General features: G+C 46.2%; 1 protein-coding gene across 1 annotated transcript; it reads right to left on the bottom strand.

The window, feature by feature from the left end:
* Positions 1-1285: 1285 nt before the first annotated feature.
* igfbp2b (insulin-like growth factor binding protein 2b) lies at positions 1286-24240 on the bottom strand (the record flags this gene model as incomplete). Its single annotated transcript, XM_083640969.1, has 4 exons — positions 1286-1603; positions 4702-4842; positions 12908-13059; positions 23880-24240. The coding sequence occupies 4 exons, from the start codon at positions 24238-24240 to the stop codon at positions 1445-1447; spliced, it is 813 nt and encodes a 270-aa protein (XP_083497095.1). The 3' UTR covers positions 1286-1444.
* Between the last annotated feature and the right edge of the window lie 1048 nt (positions 24241-25288).

Here is a 25288-nt window from a genome sequence, read left to right as displayed (position 1 = left end):
TTGCTGTCAAATGTTAATATAAAAAGAAAGAGGTTGGACTTTAATCTTTGTTTTTTAGTGAATGTTAAAATGGGGTTTAGTTCATTTAATGTGGGGGAGAAAAACTGGTGCATCGCCAGTCAAACCAAATCAACAAGATAATAATCAATGGAAAGTGTGCATGCAGGGTGTTGAAATTCTGAATTATGAGCTGAGCCAAGTATAAACCCATGAGAACCAAGGTCACGTGGGCTGTGTCGGCACCAGAATAGGGTGTCAGAGACTGGACACAGAGATGGTCGATATGTCAGAGGGTTTAGGGGAGCACCTGTAGCTTGGCTCAAGGTTGAACAAATAGGATGCTCGGAGAAGAGGTAAGGAGGTTTGGCCCGCTGCCTGACTTACCAATCCAATCAATTGATTAGCCCTGCGATTAGCATAGCATCGAACCAGGATAGCCGGGGGAAATATCCAGTAACACTGCATGGATGTGTGCATTCAGATGTCCCACCCGCTCCAATCACTGAGATATATGAATTATTATAATATGTCCATGGCTCCAATACACACACACACACACACACACACACACACACAACACACACGCACACGCACACGCACACGCACACGCACACACACACACACAGACAGACACACACACACACACACACACACACACACACACACACAGACACGCACACACACACAGACATGCACATGCACACGCACACGCGCACACACACGCACACACACACACACACACACACACACACATTCTTTGCAAATTCCTGTGATTCGCGGAAATGTTTGTTCCTCTTTTTGATTCAGAACCTGCAGGAACAAACCAGCAAAAATACCAAAATATTGCTACAATATACACACCGGTGTTTTTATAGATAAAAACAATCATACTACAAAACACTTGGATCACCCTGTCGCTCTGTTTCAGGGGAAATTGTATAAAATGTAACTATTGTTAGTTTGGTAATGTGAAATAGATCTAGCGGCAACACTGTTACATGTGTAACGAAAAGACAGAGTCACATGCTGTAAGAGGAAACAATATTATTAATATAATGTTGCTCTTCAAACAGGTCTTCACAAATAGATGATTAAAAATGATGGAAAAGGTTATTTTTACTCCAACAAATATCTTAAAATGACTCTGAACACAGATGAAACCTTATAGTCAGTCATTTAAACCTCCCCATGAAATAGGCTACATATATTTGTTCAGTCAGGGCCGGGGTTAATTCAGTGTCAATGAACTGGATTCAAAATTGAAATTGAAATTCTCATAAAAATAGAAAATAAAACGATCAAACTTTCATTTGCAATGCTTTCTTTACAGATTGGATAGATGAACCTCTTCCTAGCAAAATATTCCATGGTTTCAAATTTGGAAGGAAATCCACTTCTTAAGCCAAACAAACCCTGCCATCTCTCCAGACATGAATACATAGTGCTAGTGGAGGGCTTCTTCAGTGGGCAGCGTCCTCAGCTCCTCCTGGAACTGGTTACAGTTGGGGTCCCCTCGGACTTTGGGCGTCTCCGGAATCTGGACCCCCGTCAAGGGGTTAACGCACCAGCACTCGCCCCGCTGGCCATGGGTGGACATGTCGCACTGGAGAGAGGGGGAGAAAAACACACAAACAAGCTGGAAAATACTGGAAAATACTGGGGGAGAAACAAGGGGGGGGGGGGTGCGTTAATGAAGCATGCAGTACGGTGGCTATTGGACAAGATCGAGGGCTAGGGTTCAAGGGTGGGGCAGCACTCACCCAATAACAGCCCATCCTCAGGTCATGCCCCCCCCCCCCCCCCCCCCCCCCCCCCCACACACACACACACACACGCCAGTGTACGAGCCCCCCTGCCGAGCCCCCTCTTCCATCGCCCCCTTAAAAATGAGGTCGTACTTGAAGTGGACACAGGGGATGGTGCGTGCGCACGCGCGGCAGGAAGGGAGGGGGCGGTGAAAAGAATGAAGAGTTGAGGGGTGGTACAGAAAAAAAACACTTTCCATTTTCTTCCTTGGATGAGAAAGAACAAAACAAGTGACAGTTACAGTAATTACCCCGCTACAAAGAGGGAGCACTCCCAGAGAGCCCAGCAGAGTGCTCAGGACGTACACTGTTCCTGCCTGGGAACACAAAACAATGGTGTTGTTTGTGACCAGTGACCAAACCTGGCTGAGTGGTTGAGGGCCCGGCTTTAGGAAACCGTGGCTCCTCTTCAAACCTTCTTTTCTGCTCTACTGTCCTGGGCCAAAAAGAAAAGGGACATGTGACCTTATTTGTCCTCCTGTGTCTGCTTTCTATGGATGAGCAGATCGGAGCTGTTCCCTCTGCTTTACTGTAACAAAAGTCTTCCCATATGAACTGCGGCAAACACTTTTATTGCCTTGTAACCTTGGGCTCAGAAGCTGTTGCCTCATTCACCATGACAACATCTCTCCATGTATTTGTGGTCATGTACGAGTGAGGGATGAGAGGGAGGAGGGTGTGTGTGTGTGTGTGTGTGTGTGTGTGATAGAGAGAGAGAGAGAGAGAGAGAGAGAGAGAGAGAGTGTGTGTGTGTGTGTGTGTGTGTGTGTGTGTGTGTGTGTGTGTGTGTGTGTGTGTGTGTGTGTGTGTGCGCGTGTGCACACGTACGTGTGTGTGTGTGTGTGTGTGTGTGTGTGTGTGTGTGTGTGTTGTGTACTGTATGTGTATGTGTTTGTGTGGGGGGGGGGGGCATGGGCTGTTATTGGTCAAGTGTGTGAGTGAGTGGAGTAGTGTAGGAGCAGGTGGGGGTGCGGGGATTATGTTTTTAGCCATGCTATGAGAGAATCCTTTTGTGTGTGTGTGTGTGTGTGTGTGTGTGTGTGTGTGTGTGTGTGTGTGTGTGTGTGTGTGTTTGACAGAGCATGAAAATGAAGAGGGGAAATCCAAGGGGGACCTGACAACAACTCAAATAGCGGTTTCCCACCGCCGGTGTACCTGCTCTACTTTGCTCTTCTTTGCTCTACACGGCTCAGCTTTTGGTTAGAACTTGTTGGTTTACCACCGCAAATAGTACCCCCTCAATGTGCCAACCCCCGACAACTGGTCGTCATAGCGACGCCGCATGAAACTCCCATGCCATGAAACTGTGTAAATAGTCACAGGACATAGCCTCAGAGGCTCCCCTAGTTGTCCATACAGCCCAGGCCACTCCATGGAACGTGTAACTGGTCAAGCCCGGTAACGTGTCGCGGGTCGCTCTAGGTTTAGGCAACTAAAACAACTTGGTTAAGGTTAAGGTTACGGTTAGCTGTCAGAGTCTACTAGAGTAGGGAGGAGGTCGAGAGGAGGGACAGAATGTAGGGAAACAGTGGATAGATAAATCCAGAATGAGGCGGTAATGCAACATAATTATGCCAACTGCCATAAAACACAACAGCAGAAGAAGAAGAAGAAAGAGTCTACTATTCGAGGGATCAGCCGAGCAGCATTTTGGTAAACAAACCGCGTCACTGGGTGGCAACGGCAATGGAACCCTATGGAGCCCAAGTGGCGCGAGGCTTGAGTGGCTGACTCTAGCCAGTTAACTCTGTTTACATTTTAAAAACTGCGACAGTTCACACAACTTTAACATGACATGCATATATTATACATCAAACTCTTGAGCTACTTCTGCTCTCACTCAGAATGTCAAAATATAAGCGATGTGATGTATAGTTTTTGAGATATTAACGTTTGTTTGGCACAACTCATACTAATAACTGCCGCGGGGTTCCGCATTTCTGGGTGGCAAGTGACGTCACGCTGATTCGTCCTATTGTGGGTTGGACTGGACTGGATAGCTCCATGTATGTCGGTCTACATGTTATTTAAGGTTTTGCCTAGTAGAAGTCCTACATTACATAACATGACAGTGTTGTTGAGATGATAGGAAATGAGGATTTAAATAATTGTGATTGTTTATGAACTTTTAGAAATATAAAATATGCTTGGATAATAGTCGTTGAATATTGGTCTGTTATACAACATAGAAGAACTAAGGTATTTCCCAACATTTTATGAAATTGCGCTGGAAATTATCCAAAATGCCCCGAAACGTATTTCACAAGGGCAAAAAAAAGCCCTTGTTTAATAAAAGTTAATTTCCTACCCTGATGTGTGTGTGTGTGTGTGTGTGTGTGTGTGTGTGTGTGTGTGTGTGTGTGTGTGTGTGTGTGTGTGTGTGTGTGTGTGTGTGTGTGTGTGTGTGTGTGTGAATGAGAGAGAGGGATAGAGAGAGAGAGAGAGAGAGAGAGAGGGATAGAGAGAGAGAGAGAGAGCAAGGAGGGGATTTCACAGAGCAAGTGGGATGAAAACAAAGCGTGATGTGATTACATGTGTATATGGGTAATAGGGATTGTTGATATTGTGAAATCACAATAAAGGTTTTTGTCGGCAGCAAAGTCTGTGGTTGCGATAATAATACTTAAATCAACCCAGGAATGTTTCCACACGTGTTACTGCACATTTTTTCTTTTCCAAATTTGTCCAAATGTGAAATTTATGCTTAATGCTTAAGGCTGTTACGCACCAAGAGCGATGCGAATATTAGAGCACGAAATTGTGATGTAAATTTTGATGCACCTGTCAATCACAGCAACAGAACAGAAAAATCAACCGTGGTCCGAAAAAATTAACACCGCTGTTGGTATGCACGGTTGCATTGACTGACAGAGTGTGTGTGTGTGTGGTGGCTCACCTGTTTGAGGTTGTACAGTCCGTGTCTGTCACAGTTTGGAAATTTGAGCTCGTACAGGTTCTCCAGTGGGCCTCTGTTATCCTGGAAGGTCATCTTGGAAATCTCCTCCAAGACTTTGTCCAGCTCCTGTTGACACGAGCTCTGCAGGCACGGAGGAGGGAGACGGGAGACCAGTCAATTAACAAAGTCCAAATACTCTCTTATGGTACTTAGGTCAGTTTTACAATTCTGTACTTTACTTTCTTCTGTCTTCATGCTTCCTCCGATACATGTGCAGTCGCCAGCCCCTTCTTTTCACCTGACAGCGAGGTGTTTTCCCCCAGTTCCCCTCCCCCTGAACAGGCGCCCTGACTGACCAGAGGAGGCATTAGTGCAGCGACTAGGACACATACCCTTAGGTTCCCACCCACAGACACGGCCAATTGTGCCTCTATGGACGCCCGACCAAGCCGGAGATAACACAGGGGCTGTGTTGGTAGGCAGGGAATCTACCGCTGCACTACCCGGACGCCCTGAGTTTAATGTATTAGAAATGGAATGTTTTAGACAACTACGTTTGCTTTGCATGTACTTTTATACTTTGACTTGAGTAAAGGGTGGAATGGAACTTTTACTACAGTATATTTTCATACGAGTATTCGCAAAGTATCCTATCCTCAGAGGGAAAGAACAATGCTACATAAAAGTCAATAAGATCAACAATAAAAAACAGAGTAATGTTAAGCTTGACTTGAGGTTGAGGCCATGGAATGCACTCTGTCCAAGAAAAAGAGAGGAGAAATGAAATACCTCTGTGTGTCTTGTAAATGTGTCACAAATACACACATTTATTGCTATATATTTTATGAGATGTAGTTATGCAAGTAGACCGTTTGGCCAATATTATTGATGTGAGTCTGGTGGAGCTGGGCATGGGTGGCTGGACTGCTTAACTCAGCAGGTGGCCACAGGTCTCACACACACACACACACACACACGTGCACGTGCACGTGCACACGCACACGCACACGCACACGCACACACACACACACACACACACACACACACACACACACACACACACACACACACACACACACACACACACACACACACACGCACATACACAGAGCTAGTGTATCAAGCAGCCAGTGGGATCAAAGAGGTCCAGTCTTCTGGTTAGTTGGCTGAGGATGAGAGAGGAGGCACCGCCTGCCATGAACCTTAGTTATCACACATCACAACATATGGATTGAAGGTTCTTTCTTTCTTTCTTTCTTTCTTTCTTTCTTTCTTTCTTTCTTTCTTTCTTTCTTTCTTTCTTTCTTTCTTTCTTTCTTTCTGTCTCCATTTCACACTTTCTCTCAAACTCAAACTGTCTCTCACTCCTTGTCTCTCTCTTTAACACACACACACACACACACACACACACACACACACACACACACACACACACACACACACACACACACACACGCACACACACACACACACACACACACACACACACACACACACACACACACACACACACACACATACACACACAAACACCTCACTACAAAGCCTTCCAATTTGACTCAACCTGCTGCCCCCTCTAGGCTACGTTCACACAGCCATGCTTAGTGCTTGAATCCAATCTTTTCCCCCCTAAGTGACTCAGGTCAGTCTTTTTCAAGACTGTGTGAACAGTACAAGTCACATTGAAAGTGACTTTTTTAAAGACGACCTGGGCTACTTTCAAATGTGGAAAAACATCAGATTCAAATCTGATGTTTTGGAATGTGACTCCGGTGTGAACAGACATCTGGCCCATATCTGACTTAATGCTTCAATGTGACTTTTACGTCATTCCAGAGCGACATTCATCACTATTCTGCGCTGGCGGGAGGAGGGAGGACCAAGCAGGCAGATTGTGATTACAAACATGGAGGACAGCTGCGTGAGAGCTCAGTGGCGGGACAGTGAGGTTTTAGACCTTATAAGTATTAGCAAGAAGTAGCAGCTATTGCTCCACAGAAAGCCATCATTAAAATGTTTTCTAAAGGCTCTCTTTCTCCTCCTCCTCGCTATCATCTGCACCTGTGTTCGCTGGCTTCCACTGCACAACTTGTAAATTGAACCGTAAACAACAGATGAAACAACATTGTCAGCTACCTCCATGTTCACTGCTGTCTTCTTCCGGGTTTATGTAGAACAGCAGTGTGCTGCGTGTGACTTTATTGTTGTTCTTCTGCACATGCGGGTCACTCACTTCAGGTCCACGACCTGTTCACACTGGAGTCTGATATGGGCCACTTTTAAAAAGTCTGTGTGAACAGCCACACAAAAAATCAGATGTGAGCACCAAGTCAGATTCAAGCACTAAGGATGGACGGAAGGAAGGAAGGACGCCACAATGGATTGATGGTTTATGAGAAGGGGTCGAAGGGATGAAGGGATGAAGGGATGAGGGGGTGAAGGGATGAGGGGATGGGATGAAGGGATGAGGGGATGAAGGGATGAAGGGATGAGGGGATGAGGGGGTGAAGGGATGAGGGGATGAAGGGATGAGGGGATGAAGGGATGAAGGGATGAGGGGGTGAAGGGATGAGGGGATGAGGGGGTGAAGGGATGAGGGGATGAGGGGGTGAAGGGATGAGGGGATGAGATGAAGGGATGAGGGGATGAAGGGATGAGGGGATGGGATGAAGGGATGAGGGGATGAAGGGATGAGGGGATGGGATGGTTTGGGGCTCTTGGTTTGGGGCGTATATGTAGGTGGAGCGAATGATTGAATCCAGGTGGGACGAGGGATTGACTGATTGAATGATTGAATGAGTGTTTGGTTGTGGCGTTTGCCTTGTTCCCGAACTTTAGTTATATCATAACTTCATTTAGCGAGGTGAGTGAGACAGTTGAAGGGGGGAGATGATACACACATCACGCAGGTGTAAGGCTATAATAGCAGTAGATGCTGTATGAATGAAAAGAGGTGGAGCCTGCACACTTACTCCACGACACGTAGTTTAATGAGACAAAGTGACTATATGTTTCAACATTGGATCTTGGTCAAGGTCAGAAATGTGGGTAAAACAGCAAGAAGAAAAGACAAACATGAGACAGAGTGGTGTGTCTGATGCAATGTGGATGCAGGGGAATATGTAGTTGGCTCATTGTTTGCGCACGTTTGGGGGAGTGTTATTCCCCATGTCAATAGAGCTGCAGTAGCCAGGGGATTGGCTCTCTCACCGGGGACACCCCTTGCCCGGTGGACCTCGCTGCTTCCCGGTCAGCTCGCTGGTTGGCCGGCTGGTCGGCTCGCTGACTGGCTGACTGGTTGACTGACTGGCTGGTCGGCTGGTTGACTGACTAGCTGGCTGACTGGTTGGCTGGCTGGTTGACTGACTGGCTGGTCGGCTGGTCGACTGACTGGCTCGCTGACTGAGTCAAGTCAAAGGCAACATACTGTGAACAATGACCACACCACCTGCCCTGCACAGGTTCCTTATCCTCCTCAATCTTCACACCTCTATGGACAGTGTTGTTTTTTGCGTTGTGACATTCACATATATATATATATATATATATATATATATATATATATATATATATATATATATATATATATATATATATATATATATATATATATATATATATATTCTATTGTCATCAAACATTAAACTAGATGTTCCTCTTAGTGTTACTAATGTTAATTCTGTTGGGTCTCATAGATTACTATTTTAATCTATATTGTAAATATAAAAAAACTTGTGCTTTTATTTTGAAGGCAAAATCATTCAACCGGAAGTGAAGTAAATAATTGTTGCTAAATTCACAGAGGCATTCTTGCGGTTTCCCCATCACACACGGAGAAGAACAACCAAAACAACGAATGACAGCGTTTTCATGTGAGACGTGAGGAGTGATAACTGACAGCTAGTTTGCAGGAGGAATGACAACGTTTTCATGTGAGACGTGAGGAGTGATGACTGACAGCTAGTCTGCAGGAGGAATGACAACGTTTTCATGTGAGACGTGAGGAGTGATGACTGACAGCTAGTTTGCAGGAGGAATGACAACGTTTTCATGTGAGACGTGAGGAGTGATGACTGACAGCTAGTTTGCAGGAGGAATGACAGCGTTTTCATGTGAGACATGAGGAGTGATGACTGACAGCTAGTTTGCAGGAGGAATGACAGCGTTTTCATGTGAGACGTGAGGAGTGATGACTGACAGCTAGTTTGCAGGAGGAATGACAACGTTTTCATGTGAGACGTGAGGAGTGATGACTGACAGCTAGTCTGCAGGAGGAATGACAGCGTTTTCATGTGAGACATGAGGAGTGATGACTGACAGCTAGTTTGCAGGAGGAATGACAGCGTTTTCATGTGAGACGTGAGGAGTGATGACTGACAGCTAGTTTGCAGGAGGAATGACAGCGTTTTCATGTGAGACATGAGGAGTGATGACTGACAGCTAGTTTGCAGGAGGAATGACAACGTTTTCATGTGAGACGTGAGGAGTGATAACTGACAGCTAGTTTGCAGGAGGAATGACAGCGTTTTCATGTGAGACATGAGGAGTGATGACTGACAGCTAGTTTGCAGGAGGAATGACAACGTTTTCATGTGAGACGTGAGGAGTGATAACTGACAGCTAGTTTGCAGGAGGAATGACAGCGTTTTCATGTGAGACATGAGGAGTGATGACTGACAGCTAGTCTGCAGGAGGAATGACAACGTTTTCATGTGAGACGTGAGGAGTGATGACTGACAGCTAGTTTGCAGGAGGAATGACAGCGTTTTCATGTGAGACATGAGGAGTGATAACTGACAGCTAGTTTGCAGGAGGAATGACAACGTTTTCATGTGAGACGTGAGGAGTGATGACTGACAGCTAGTTTGCAGGAGGAATTACAATGTTTTCATGTGAGACATGAGGAGTGATAACTGACAGCTAGTTTGCAGGAGGAATGACAGCGTTTTCATGTGAGACGTGAGGAGTGATAACTGACAGCTAGTTTGCAGGAGGAATGACAGCGTTTTCATGTGAGACGTGAGGAGTGATAACTGACAGCTAGTTTGCAGGAGGAATGACAGCGTTTTCATGTGAGACATGAGGAGTGATAACTGACAGCTAGTTTGCAGGAGGAATGACAGCGTTTTCATGTGAGACGTGAGGAGTGATAACTGACAGCTAGTTTGCAGGAGGAATGACAGCGTTTTCATGTGAGACGTGAGGAGTGATGACTGACAGCTAGTTTGCAGGAGGAATGACAGCGTTTTCATGTGAGACGTGAGGAGTGATGACTGACAGCTAGTCTGCAGGAGGAATGACAATGTTTTCGTGTGAGACGTGAGGAGTGATGACTGACAGCTAGTTTGCAGGAGGAATGACAATGTTTTCGTGTGAGATGTGAGGAGTGATGACTGACGAGTGAGGACTGATGATTGACGAGTGATGCCGTATTGTGAGATGACTGACGCGTGAGGAGTGAAACAGTAATGCAGGAAGAATGACAGCATTTTCGTGTGAGGACTGAAGGTGTTTCAGAGCACACTCGACATGGTTTACTAGGAGACATGACAACTGACAACGCTTAGACTGAGGAATGACAGCCTATACTCTGACGGAGGAGGATGCCCTAAAATGGCTGCCGTACTAGTGCCTCCTCTGGTCAGTCCGGGGGAACTGGGGGGAATAGCGTGATCATCCCACATGCTACCTTCTACAGGTGAAACCCCTCGCTATCAGGTGAAAACAAAGGGCTGGCGACTTCACATGCGAGTCTACGGCTCTCCCCAGATCAGCAGAGAGGGTGGAGCAATGACCGGGACAGGGAATTAGCCAAGTACAATTGGAGAGGGGGGGAACAAAAGGAGGGAGGGGAGGGGAGGGGAGGAGGGGGAGGTCAGAAAAAAACTTGACAGATTTGTGTTATTTCTCTCTATTGGCCTCCATGTTGACCGTTCGTTTCAAAGCATTGACGCATTTTGCTCTGCCAAAAAAACAAAACAAAACAAAAAAGAAATCACCAACTGCACTCGCATCGTCCTCAACGTCTTAAAGACATGAAATGTGTCGTGACCCGAAATGTGAGGACGGAGACGCCTGGAGGCCTCACGTCATGTGACCACACACAGCGCAGTGCGGGCGTGGTGCGGCGCGGCGCGTCCTGCCTGACACCAGCTGTCTGGTGTCTCGGCCCCCCGGCCCAGCTGCACAGCCCCTGACCACATTCTCTCTTTTGTTGCCTCTAATGGTCTCCTCAATTGTTTTGCACCCTCTCACTGGTGTTTTTTGTTGTTGTTTTGATGCAAGAGAGTGAGTTAAATGGGGGAGAAAATGCAGCCATGTATAGAGAGGGAGTTAAATGAGGGAGAAAATCAAGGCATGTATATCATTGTTTCCCGGGTGGAAACATATACGGGCCCCCCGGGGGGCCACGCTCATTTGCATGAAACAGAAGAGAAGAATATCTGTGGTTGTGCGTCACCCCATCAAGACTTTTCCAAGAATTGTTTTTAATTTGGTCTCGCTGCATTGTGAAATGTTGAATGAATACTAAAGATGGTAATCTATAGACTGGATTAAACTGCCGGCACACATTCCACTATGTGGACAGAAAAACAACGCCATTTATGTTTGTTCCTTTCGAATAAGGGGCCATGTTCCTCAACAGCGATCATTACCGCACATTATTCACCGTTGAGTTTAATCAAAAGAATAAAACTCAACGAGTTAAATCCGAATGCAGCTAATGTTGCCTTTTGAGAGTTTCATACTATATTGGAAAAGTACCAGTAAACTGCACAGAAAGATCGGCCCTAATTGGTTGTGAAATATTCAGATGACAGAATTATATTTGCATAATTTGCAGTTCAAAGCAAATGTGAAAAATGCATTCACTCAAATGGTTACTAATATTAGACATCATTACCTCATCAGTTATCAAATGTATTTGGTTTTGTTACATTATTGTATTGTGGACTGCTGCATATTCTGAGAGACGCTCTAATTGAATGTATCAACAAAGTAATTGTGAGAATAAGACATATTCATGTGGCAATATATTTTCATGCTGTCAGATCTTCTGTACATTAAGCCTGCTCTGTGTGATATCTGAGCCTAATGATCTTTACATCCCAGCAATCACTCTTCTCTGTGTGAAGGCACATAATGGACGTGTGTGTGTGCGTGCGTGTGTGTGTGTGTGTGTGTGTGTGTGTGTGTGTGTGTTTGAGTGAGAGAATGCCCAGAGGAGGGCACTACTGTACCAGATAAAGTTGCCCACTGACCCACTGCCATACTGTCAGGCTATAGACAGGGAAGCTAATAGTGGGGGGGAAGGGAAGGATTTTCAGGGAGCTAGAGGGTGCCTCAAACAGACAAGGTGATACTCTACAAAGTCACACCAAGTCCACCAAGGCCCAGAATTCATAGCAGCACCCGTAAATATGGGATGTTCCTAGTCTGACTTTTACTGCCATGTTCTGCTAGCACATTATGCACATGGTAGTGGTAGAAGTTACATGAGGCTCTTTAATACACAATGATATTCTTTGACAGCTAGGCCAATGGAAGTCACAACCATTTTGCATGTCAGATTTTAATAGCAAGCAAAATGATAACAAACCAATAGTGGACCTTCAGGGACTGGTGTCAGCTGTGGGTCTGCACATTTCCAAATGCAGGGTGGCAGAGGCAGAGTAGAGGGGGCTGCCCACAGCTATTGCCAATTTGTGCTTGTTTATATATGCCAACTGCTGCTATGATCCGCCAGAGGTGGGGGTGATGTAGGACCCTTGCTATATGTACTAGGATGGTCTGGCGACGACTGACGTGACTGACTGACGTGATACTAGACGGGATCAACTGACGTCATGACTGACGTCACGCTTGGACTTGACTGACGTCATGGGCTGATCAGGTAACGTGGATATGGCGGCCTTCCTGCTTGAAATTTGGTTGAAACCTCACATAGTATATAGGCCTACTGACACTTTTTTCCTTGAAATGCTTTAAACTATACTACTATACTATTTAAACTACTATTGGACGATAGGAAAAACATGTTCAACCAAAGAGGAAGTAGAGATTACAACTAGATTCAGATCTTCTGGTGGTTGTACAAAATGTTAACCCCCCCCCCCCCCCCCCCTGCTTTGGGTTATAATGAGTCATCCTGATTCACAGCTTAGGGACAAAACAGACAAAAGACAGCAGTAGGTTTAGTCCTGACCTGAGGTTGTCTCTGGGTCCGAGGTTCCTCGGGTAGATTTGTCTTCATCTTGGTTTTCAGCTCGTTCTGGTGTTGCTTCTTGGCGGACTCTTTGGGCCATAACCTATCTTTGGTAGGTCTCCTTATGGGCGGGGTCTCAGTGCCATGCACCTCTATACAAAAGAAATACACAAACCAACTTGTAAATACAAGTCCTAAAGCTAAAACTTGAAACATCAAATCCACTGACATGCTCTCATTGCACATATTTTTCAGTGTTAATAAGTGTTGCTTTTTCAATAACAGTTAGAGGATTTGGAGCTGACAAGTGCTGACTGGAGTGATGTTTGTTCTGTCATACAGCTGATATGAATCTGGGGCGTCTAAAAGTGTCAAATTAACTCTGATGCTTGCAGACATTTATCAACTCTGACATAGTGTTGATTTTTACACCCTGGGAGTTAAATTAAGACGGACAATGCAGTTCAACTGACTAACCTTTTTCAGTGTCAGTATGTAATAGAAAATGACACACAAACATAGAGCCGAAATCCATTTTTTGCTAATGTTCTGAAATTCAGTAACTGATTGAATTTTGGGGGAGCTGTTCGTGTTTGGGTCCAAAGAACACTCCGATAATGTTTCGACATTTTTGCGCTGATTTCTCGGTCATGCCAGGATTGAACCTTTTGGCAAACATTTTCAGTTTGTTCGATCACAATGCAGTGTTCAACTTGTACATTCAAAGTCGAAACGACAACAACAAAACTCTCTGCTCCTGCAGCTTCAAAAAACTATGCCTTTGAATCAGTCCTGCCTCTCGGGTATGTGGTTAAGGGACAGATGTTACACACATACACACACACACACACACACACACACACACACACACACACACACACACACACACACACGCACACAGGCACACAGGCACACAGGCACACACATACACACACACACACACACACACACACACACACACACACACACACACACAGGCACACAAAGACAGAACGACACACACAAACTCACCATCCCCATTGCACTTTACAGCCCTCACCCATACATTTATCTATTCTTTAATCACAAGCTGCTACTAAAAGCAAGCGTTTTTCTAATAACAGGTTCTTTTACACGTCGTCGAATTAGAAGACAAAGCCTTGCATGTTCCCACCTCAGGGCGTCCCGTGTCCCTCGTACCCCGTCACTAATTCTATGCTGGACGGTCAGGCATCGTTGTGGCTGTAATCACCATGGCGACAGTGGGTATCTTCTAAGATCTCTAATGAGCTGAAATAGCGACGCCTCAAGGTGTACCCAGCATGTTTAGCTTCCTAATTGTGATGTAAAGACGCAGTTTGCATGGGAAAGCAGCAGGTTCATTTGGTTCATTCCCACTATGTTCATCAGTCACTGTAGATGGGGCAAATATGCAATAACCCTCTCATAAGTCAGTATACTACTGATAACTGTACTGTAGCCCAGTTTACACCAATGATTCGCAACGAGACAAAACCATTTTTACAACGTGAAGTCGAACTTGTCAAGTCGAAGTCGCAGGGCTGGTTGCAAGCAGTTGCAACTTGCAAGTTGTATCCAGTCTCGCTGTGAATATTTGGTGTAAACTGGGCTTTAACGGTATACACTTTCTGAAGGAGGCACACAATAAGGACATTATTCTCCACAGTCATGGCATGCCTGCCTGTCTGTCTGTTGCAGAGACACAAACTAAGTTGTGTTCATAGTCATCATTGTGGTGGAGACACAGCTATTCTGTCTATTATTTATGTTTTTCTTTTCTTTGACTATCTTTGACTGCCTGTTGAAGATGGCTGAATGAGATCAGCTCTTATCGACGGACACATTTCCAGAGTCAGAGTGGGACAAAAGTTGTGTTGACTAAAGAGCTGATCTTGGCTGCTATAGTCATATATGGCAGGTGAGAGCAGACATGGTGAGGAGGCACTTGTGAGGATTGCTTTTCATGCTGAGTAAGCATTTTTTTTAGCTGAACTACCTGCCAGAGGCTCCGTGCACGAACTCTTATCTGTAATTAGAGGCGTGCTGTGCAGTAGAGCTGACGCTGTAAATCACTTCTGGGAGGGGGAAGGCCCCTCGGTGACTCTTCATAGCTATTCTGTGTGTTCATGATGCGAGGACGTGGTCGAGCCAGGTGTGAAGATTACCCTATGCACATGTATTTTGGACCGTTGTATAGGCCCTAGCTTTAGCTTGCAGCAAATACTGGAATCTATGAATGATGCTTTGCACATGAGACATACAAGTTCCTGGCGTGAAGTTCCACAGGCCAAGCCTTCCAATCGGATAAACAAAGTATAGAAATCCAAATGGGGGAGTTTTGTTAATTGAGTTGCTGAACTGTAACACATCCCGCTGGCAGTCAAACTGTGTGGCCACAGACAAGACCATAAGTGGCAACAAATCTCATAATATTCGCTACAATGTGTCAGCGGTGACCCGGCGTCATAAAAACCGACCGACTGAGCACACGAGCTCAGAGGTTTCATCAAAGTTGTGTCAACTGTGGAATACATGTGTTGGCTTCTGGGGAACACATTAAAGGGGCACGCTTGACATTTTTAATTTGACTCTGTTACTCCTCAACATGGGAAAGCATTTGTAACAACATGGGGGGAAAACCTTTCACATTTTTCCTTTCGCCTCTGCTGATCCGTCTTTGACAGTAATGGGTATCAATAGCCAGTACGTATTGTTTTTAATAAGGACGGAAGGCTGTTGACAGGCTGTGTTACAGTTAACTACGGTGTAAATATAGACGGTTTTGGCCCAGAAAATGCTCCATTAAAATTCAAAATCCCAAGGTATTTCTCTAACATAGTATGATCTAGTTAAGTTAATGTCCTAGTTTGCTATAGACGCTATAGGAACACATGAGAGGCCACTTTCCGAGGAAAAAAAACCCACACGTCTTCAGCCAGCAACTGTCATCTAAATGCGGTGTTGTTGATTCTGTCTTCAGCGCCATAGAAACTACCTGTCTCAAGCTGTTGGGAGTGTTGGCATCGGGCAGTGCCGTTGAGCAATGCTTTCACAGCGCTCTCATAACACAGAATGAGTAATGTCTTTCCAGAGTTGCTTAGCATGAATGTATTTGCACTGTTATCGTATACAGTGGAGCCGTGTCCAGAGAACGTACGCGTGCTTCCTCGGGCCAAGAAAGTGCACGGCCCTACTTCAAACCATTGTTAGTGTAAATGGTTCCTCTCGAGGCTAAACCACTTCAAACGCTTTACGGCTGGCAGATGGACAAAAGCAATTGAATAATGAAGAAGGTTTTGTCTAGCCAGAGATCCCCCCCCCCCCCCCCCCAAAAAAAACTTTTACGGTTAGCGTGGCTCTTTCAACTCTTGAACTTGCTATGCTTCCATGTGGCCATGTGTGTCATCCCAGCCAAATGAAGTGGCCTTTGTAGTCTGAACGGGAAACTGCTGCCAATTGGCCGTGCTGCGGTGTTTGTCTGACTTGAAAGTCAAACCTACAGTCAAACCTACGGCTAAGGTGCTGTTCCCCTATACAAAATGTACGTTTTCCACCATGCTCATCCTCCATACATACTGTAGGACACAAGTGTTTTCAAACTTGTCCAATGTGTTTAGAGTAGCAGTGTTGTGTCTTCCATGCATCTGTTGTGGTCTATTTCTGTATTATGCACTTTCTTTGTTACATGTATGTTACTGATGATTTCTGTTAGTTTTCACTTTTCAATGAGGTAATATCACTACTACTAAAAACACTAATACAACCAATAGGAGGAGACAAGCCCTTTCCTAGAGAACTTTGCTCTCTTCAAACGACATGTCACATACACACTTTCCCTCTGTCTACTGTCCTGCCATCTGTAGTGATCATGCACTCATTAATGTGTTCGATCATATTTGTGCCTTTGTTGAAATTAACTGCTATTAGGTGAAGAGTGAAACAGGGAGGGCTCTCTGCTCACACCTCAGGGGAGTCTTCTTAGAACTGCAGGTCCTTACATGCAGTTCCCACCCAAAGTGATCTCTTACTCCTTCACTCCTTCTCGAGCGTGCACACACACACACACACACACACACACACACACACACACACACACACACACACACACACACACACACACACACACACACACACACACACACACACACACACACACACACACACAGCCTACATACAGTAATTAAAGACTTGAGGGGGGGGGGGGCAAGTCTGAGCACAGGATCACCTGCAGGGCAACAAGGGCATTCCCAGACCACAGACAACGCAGGAAGAGACGAGTGAGACAGAGATGTACAGACAAACGACACAGTGATAGGGCTCTCTATGTAAAAGTACATAGAGAGGACCAATAGCTTGCATGGTTGAACATAGAGACGACCAATAGCCTGCATGGTTGAACATAGAGACGACCAATAGCCTGCATGGTTGTACATAGAGAGGACCAATAGCATGCATGGTTGAACATAGAGATGACCAATAGCCTGCATGGTTGAACATAGAGACGACCAATAGCCTGCATGGTTGTACATAGAGATGACCAATAGCCTGCATGGTTGAACATAGAGACGACCAATAGCCTGCATGGTTGTACATAGAGACGACCAATAGCCTGCATGGTTGAACATAGAGACGACCAATAGCCTGCATGGTTGTACATAGAGACGACCAATAGCCTGCATGGTTGTACATAGAGACGACCAATAGCCTGCATGGTTAAACATAGAGACGACCAATAGCCTGCATGGTTGTACATAGAGAGGACCAATAGCCTGCATGGTTGTACATAGAGACAACCAATAGCCTGCATGGTTGAACATAGAGACGACCAATAGCCTGCATGGTTGTACATAGAGACGACCAATAGCCTGCATGGTTGTACATAGAGACGACCAATAGCCTGCATGGTTAAACATAGAGACGACCAATAGCCTGCATGGTTGTACATAGAGAGGACCAATAGCCTGCATGGTTGTACATAGAGACGACCAATAGCCTGCATGGTTGTACATAGAGACAACCTTGCCTGCATGGTTGAACATAGAGACGACCAATAGCCTGCATGGTTGTACATAGAGAGGACCAATAGCCTGCATGGTTGTACATAGAGAGGACCAATAGCCTGCATGGTTGTACATAGAGACGACCAATAGCCTGCATGGTTGTACATAGAGACGACCAATAGCCTGCATGGTTGTACATAGAGACAACCAATAGCCTGCATGGTTGTACATAGAGACGACCAATAGCCTGCATGGTTGTACATAGAGACGACCAATAGCCTGCATGGTTGTACATAGAGACGACCAATAGCCTGCATGGTTGAACATAGAGACGACCAATAGCCTGCATGGTTGTACATAGAGACGACCAATAGCCTGCATGGTTGTACATAGAGAGGACCAATAGCCTGCATGGTTGTACATAGAGACGACCAATAGCCTGCATGGTTGTACATAGAGAGGACCAATAGCCTGCATGGTTGAAGCAAAAGAAGACATCCTCCTTGTCTCCTTGGTGGCTTTGTGTAAAGGCAATGGGCTTGTTATTACAGAGACACATTTTGTCATGTTTGAACAGACAAAAACATCTGTCTGTTTGCTTCAGGCATGTACAGCAGCCTCTCTGGCTTCAGACGTGTACAGCAGCCTCTCTGGCTTCAGACGTGTACAGCAGCCTCTCTGGCTTCAGACGTGTACAGCAGCCTCTCTGGCTTCAGGCATGTACAGCAGCCTCTCTGGCTTCAGACGTGTACAGCAGCCTCTCTGGCTTCAGACGTGTACAGCAGCCTCTCTGGCTTCAGACGTGTACAGCAGCCTCTCTGGCTTCAGACGTGTACAGCAGCCTCTCTGGCTTCAGACGTGTACAGCGCCCTCTCTGGCTTCAGACGTGTACAGCAGCCTCTCTGGCTTCAGACGTGTACAGCGCCCTCTCTGGCTTCAGACGTGTACAGCAGCCTCTCTGGATTCAGACGTGTACAGCAGCCTCTCTGGCTTCAGACATGTACAGCGCCCTCTCTGGCTTCAGACGTGTACAGCAGCCTCTCTGGCTTCAGACGTGTACAGCGCCCTCTCTGGCTTCAGACGTGTACAGCAGCCTCTCTGGCTTCAGACGTGTACAGCGCCCTCTCTGGCTTCAGACGTGTACAGCAGCCTCTCTGGATTCAGACGTGTACAGCAGCCTCTCTGGCTTCAGACGTGTACAGCAGCCTCTCTGGCTTCAGACGTGTACAGCGCCCTCTCTGGCTTCAGACGTGTACAGCAGCCTCTCTGTCTTCAGACATGTACAGCAGCCTCTCTGGCTTCAGACGTGTACAGCAGCCTCTCTGGCTTCAGACGTGTACAGCAGCCTCTCTGGCTTCAGACGTGTACAGCAGCCTCTCTGGCTTCAGACGTGTACAGCTGCCTCTCTGGCTTCAGACGTGTACAGCGCCCTCTCTGGCGTCAGATGTGTACAGCGCCCTCTCTGGCTTCAGACGTGTACAGCGCCCTCTCTGGCTTCAGATGTGTACAGCAGCCTCTCTGGCTTCAGATGTGTACAGCAGCCTCTCTGGCTTCAGATGTGTACAGCAGCCTCTCTGGCTTCAGACGTGTACAGCAGCCTCTCTGGCTTCAGACGTGTACAGCAGCCTCTCTGGCTTCAGACGTGTACAGCGCCCTCTCTGGCTTCAGACGTGTACAGCAGCCTCTCTGGCTTCAGACGTGTACAGCAGCCTCTCTGGCTTCAGACATGTACAGCGCCCTCTCTGGCTTCAGACGTGTACAGCAGCCTCTCTGGCTTCAGACGTGTACAGCAGCCTCTCTGGCTTCAGACGTGTACAGCACCCTCTCTGGCTTCAGATGTGTACAGCAGCCTATCTGGCTTCAGACGTGTACAGCAGCCTCTCTGGCTTCAGACGTGTACAGCGCCCTCTCTGGCTTCAGACGTGTACAGCAGCCTCTCTGGCTTCAGACGTGTACAGCAGCCTCTCTGGCTTCAGACATGTACAGCAGCCTCTCTGGCTTCAGACGTGTACAGCAGCCTCTCTGGCTTCAGACGTGTACAGCAGCCTCTCTGGCTTCAGATGTGTACAGCAGCCTCTCTGGCTTCAGACGTGTACAGCAGCCTCTCTGGCTTCAGACGTGTACAGCGCCCTCTCTGGCTTCAGACATGTACAGCAGCCTCTCTGGCTTCAGATGTGTACAGCAGCCTCTCTGGCTTCAGACGTGTACAGCAGCCTCTCTGGCTTCAGACGTGTACAGCGCCCTCTCTGGCTTCAGACGTGTACAGCAGCCTCTCTGGCTTCAGACGTGTACAGCAGCCTCTCTGGCTTCAGACGTGTACAGCGCCCTCTCTGGCTTCAGACGTGTACAGCGCCCTCTCTGGCTTCAGACGTGTACAGCAGCCTCTCTGGCTTCAGACGTGTACAGTAGCACATCAGCTGCCATGATACACAATTGTGCCTTTGGTCTAATACAGTGCTGTCCAACTCTTGGCCCTCTGTGCCACATGATTGGACAGCACTAGACTAAAATATCACATGTTGCCTTGTGGAATATTTTCCTACACTCTCCTTTCATCACATTTCCTTTTGCGTGGCAACCTCTCTTGGTCAACTCGTTCCAAATGGATTATTTGGAGGCTCGCCTTGCATCTGCTTTATGGTCAAACTTACATGTACTCTGCCCCTGTTTCACCTTCACTGCAGCTACAGTATTGTTGTTGCTGAGTTTTTGTCACCACCATTTCTGGTTTCACTAGTTGCATCCTTCATGTGCAAAGATGTGTTCTCAGTTAGGTTAAAAAAAGGTTACAAATTTGTCAGAGTTTCAGGTTTCAACCTGTGCAAGAATTTAAGCTAGGCCAAAATCAGGCAAATAAGAGTACAGTAGGCTACAGTAGGAACAGATACCCACTCGATACTGGGTGTATAGTGGACATGAGTATTGTTGACCACCCCTGTGCTGGTCTATACTTCCCCTTTAAGGTTCCTATTGGGCTCAGGAAACAATCCCAGAATGCAATGCGAATAACTGCGCAATCACTGTTTGCGCATTGTGTTCTGGGATTGGATGGGAACTCGACACACACTGTTTTTATTGTTGTTGTTTTTGCGTGTATCTATCAATGACATAGAGTGACCACTGGGCCAGATAGCAATCAGAGTCCAATGTCCATCATCCAGATAGCTGCCAAAGTGCCAAATTGTCCTTCCTAAACAGACATAGCTGGAACCGTTTATTTGAACTCTGGAGCTTTCACTCCTGCAGTTCAGTACAGGCAGGCAAGGACAATGCCATTCAAACTCAGGTTCACACAGAATGAGTGAAACGCATGAGAAATGCAGGTCTCTGTCCTCTTCCAACTGAACAGCAGTGCAGTTCGTTATGAAGTCAGAAAGTAATCCGAACCAACTGCAGGAAATGACCCCAAAATGTGCAGTTTTATGGGTATCAGGAAACGGTTGTTGACATCTGATAGCCACCAGTCCCTCCTGCCTGGAAAGCCTAGCATAGCAAAATGAACCGAGGGAACACTGCACTGATGCTCATATTCACAGATTTCTTCATGTGACTTAAAAAGTGCAGAGAAGTCCATCATGCTTTGCATCATGCTAAAGTTACAGGAGTCTGCTTTCTTCTGACCCCTCACCCCATTCATTTGTTTTCTATGGGTGATTTGGGATTTGTTATCTTTCCCGGCACCATTTCAGAGGCAAACAACCAGAGAAAGAAACAGTTGCAAGAGCATAGGTCCTTTGAGGGATCTGCTTCAGCGTGCCTTGTTACAGCTCAGGGATCTGAGATCTCCAGCCAGATGGAAGTAGGATGAAGCATGGACTAAGGGGGTGGGGTGGCGTGCTATGAGAAATGGGGGTCTCTCGACCGAGTTTCAAGATGGAGACCAGTCACGTTGCCTCATAGCACAATAGCAATCAGCTCTCAACATAAGTCAAGTGTGACGTCTGTTATGACGTGTGTCTCGTGACTCATCACCCCATCCTCAATAGCCAATCAGCCCCTGTCAATATGACGTCTGTTATGACGTCGCTGCTGAGCCAATGACGTGGCAGTATATATAGCCATGGTCAGCGTGTCATCATCCTATCCCCAATCGTTCACCTCAGTGGTGGCTGTACCTGGGCTGATCATCTTCTCTGGAGTTGCGTTTCACCCCACCCACCTCCCCAGTCCACCACCAACGTCTTGACTCCTGAAGAATTCCCTACGGATTGAAATGCTACGTGATGGCAGAAAGGGCTTGGCAAACAGACAGGAACGCACACAGGAACGGAGAGAAATCACAGCGTTGCAGCAGAGCATGCGCCATATTTAGGACATTTAGCATAATATGCCACTCTCAGTAATTTGTGTGAGGAAGGGCATAATCAGCTGTGAAGCTATGGGGCTTATCAAAAACTGAATGTAAAATGGACAGGATTTTCCAAAGAGCAAAATGGTTTAGAAAAACTTCCAGTCTTTATTTATTTATTTTAGAGGCTTGATCAAGTATGCTAAACGATACATGGAAATTAAATAGACAATAGAAAGCTGTACAGTATGTGGGTTACAAACCATAGTTCTGGGTTCAGCGGAGGGATAATGCTTGTTTGCACTCACAGATGTGGCTCTGCCACTGCCTGCCAAATACGTTGCATTATGTCAACATTCATTTTCAGAAATCAATAGTGACCCTTTGTCCCTAATAACTATAATGTTGAAAAGCAAAGCTTAACATTTCATAGTCCCTGCAGGATTTTGAGTAATGGACTGTGGTTATTTTGACCAAAGATAATGTTGTGGTTATGAGGGGAAACAATGACATGCAGTGGAAGTAGCCTATGAGAATTGACCAAAATACAAGTCATTGTTTTGATCGTTAACTGTAACACTTTACACAGCTTCTTCATGAGACTTCAGATGGCACTTGTATTTTTAATTGTCATTTAAATTTCAACATCATGCCCAGGACAGATGAAAAATAGCTGCATGCCAATGTGTGGCACATTGACAGAAATGTTGATTCATGTGCACTACCATAAAAAACCAACCAACCAACCAACCAACCAAACAACCAAACAACCAAACAACCAAACAAACAAAATAAGTCGCTTCCACACTGTCATGATCCATGAACTGATGCTCCTTGGAAGCCTTTGTCACATGCAGTGTGGGACATGCTTTCTGGCATGATGATTCCTAGAAAGCTAGGGGTCAATTTCTGAGAATAGAATGTGAAAGGCACATACAAAACTTCCACCAGCAATAATGTTTGCTCCGAAAGAAAACTGATGTGGTACCGGTACATAGGCTGCCTTGCTGTCGCATCCTTTCATCAAAGTTGACACATACAGACTTATTCAAAAATATAATAACCCCTTTCACACAGTCATTCATCGATTTTAGGCCTCACATAACACTGAATTCTGTCAATTGGAGCTCATGTAGACATGAACGCTTTCATGTCAAGACCTTTGCATTAAAACACAGGTCTCAAGTTGAGAAGATTTTGTAGGCTACCTTGGACCCCAGCAAACGAACACACACGCACGCACGCACGCACGCACACGCACACACACACACACACACACACACACACACACACACACACACACACACAATCACACACACACACACACACACACACACACACACACACACACACACACACACACACACACACACACACACACACACACACACACACACACACACACACACACACACACACCCCTCCATGAGGATATTTGATCATCTTTATTTGGTGAGGTAACAAACAGTGGAAAGAGTGGATGATCAAAGCACTTTCTCCCTGTGCTAAGTGAATGTCCTAAAAGTAATAGTAAAATTAAACTTGTATTTTTGCTCCTTTCAAGGACCCCTAGGTCAGGTGGACGGGCCTGGACTCTACCTGTGGGAGCCTATAGACAAGTTTCCCAGCGCTGGCCTAGGGCTATGGATAATTCTCAATCTCATCCTTTCTCCAGAGAGCTTACCGTTTGTGTCGTGGGGGTCTTGACCGGTGGTGGTGTCCACGTCCACTTTCTGCGCGCAGCGTCCTAGCCCCAGGATGAGCTGCTGCAGGGGCAGGTCAGCGTCCGTGCTGGGGTAGCACCTGAGGCCGGTGGAGCACCTGGGCGTGTAGACCCCGCACAGCTCGCCCTCCAGCCGGGCGCACACCGGGCAGCAGCCGCAGCCCGGCTCCCTCACTATCTCTGTACATACTGCGGTTACTTTGGGGCAAGCCGCTAAACGCTCTGCGGCGCAGCTAGGACATCTGAAGACCAAATCCCCGAGTAAGATGCCAGGTAAAGCGAGATATGCAAACAGCACCCCGCAGGTAAAGTATATGAGCATTCTAGTGGGCTTAGTTCATTAGGGACTAGTACAGAGCAAAATGACCCGTGGAAGATAACAGTGTCAACCTGAGGATCCTCTCCTCTGACAGCCGCTGTGTGTGTAAACAGGTGAGTGATGCTGTTGTTGACAGGGTCCTATCTACTGTCATGTTACTGCCTGACTGGCTGTCAAAAACAGCTGAGCTCATTACTGTAACCCAGTGATGTTAAGGACCCCTAATTAGTCCACATTAGAGCCGCAGACCTCCATTTAAAGTGTTACCGAGATTTTGTCTCTCTCTACATCTGAGAATATTTCTATTTTTATTGTTAGATATTATTTTGTCCAGAACTCCATGACTATCTGTATGCAGTAGGTAGAGAGATAACAGTGGATGATCAAAAGGCAGAAGACACAATGTGCTGTCCAATAATTGTGTTAACTATTGAAGTTTAGTTAATCAATTTGCTGGGAAAACCCTGGAGCCCCTTCAAAGACCCCTGGTGGTCCCCGGGTCACACGTTGAGGAACACCAAAGGTTAGCAAATCGATTGTATGTGTACAGATGTGTTTGCATGTGTATGCCTGTATGAGAGGGTCAGGGAGAGAGTGAATGGGGAATAGGTGGATCATGATCTACCAGTAGATCTTGGCAGCTGTGGCTCAGGAGGTAGAGCGCAGGTCGTCCACCAATCAGAAGGTCAATGGTTCGATCCTCGGCTCCTCCAGTCCGCATGTCGAATTGTCCTTGGGCAAGACACTGAACCCCAAATTGCTCCCGATGGCTCCTGCGTGGCAGCTTGCTGCCTCTGGTGTGTGAATGGGTGAATGTAGGCGCTTTGGATAAAAGCGCTATATAAATGCAGTCTATTTACCATCTCGGGCCATCAATAAGTAGGCTACTATATAGCTCGCCAAAGAAATACAAAATGTATTTTTATAATGCATAAACTATATCCCACTATAGCTAACTCAGTATCTACAGTATAAATAGTTGGTACAGTACTGTTAAAGTGTGCTAAATATGTACTTGGGGACAAGGGGAAAAGAAGTAGCTCACGACTAG

The sequence above is a fragment of the Poromitra crassiceps genome (genome assembly GCF_964638095.1).
Source record: "Poromitra crassiceps genome assembly, chromosome: 8".
Taxonomy (NCBI): Eukaryota; Metazoa; Chordata; class Actinopteri; order Beryciformes; family Melamphaidae; genus Poromitra; species Poromitra crassiceps.
The sequence above is the reverse complement of the archived record's forward strand: the minus strand, read 5'-3'. Positions and strand labels throughout refer to the sequence as shown.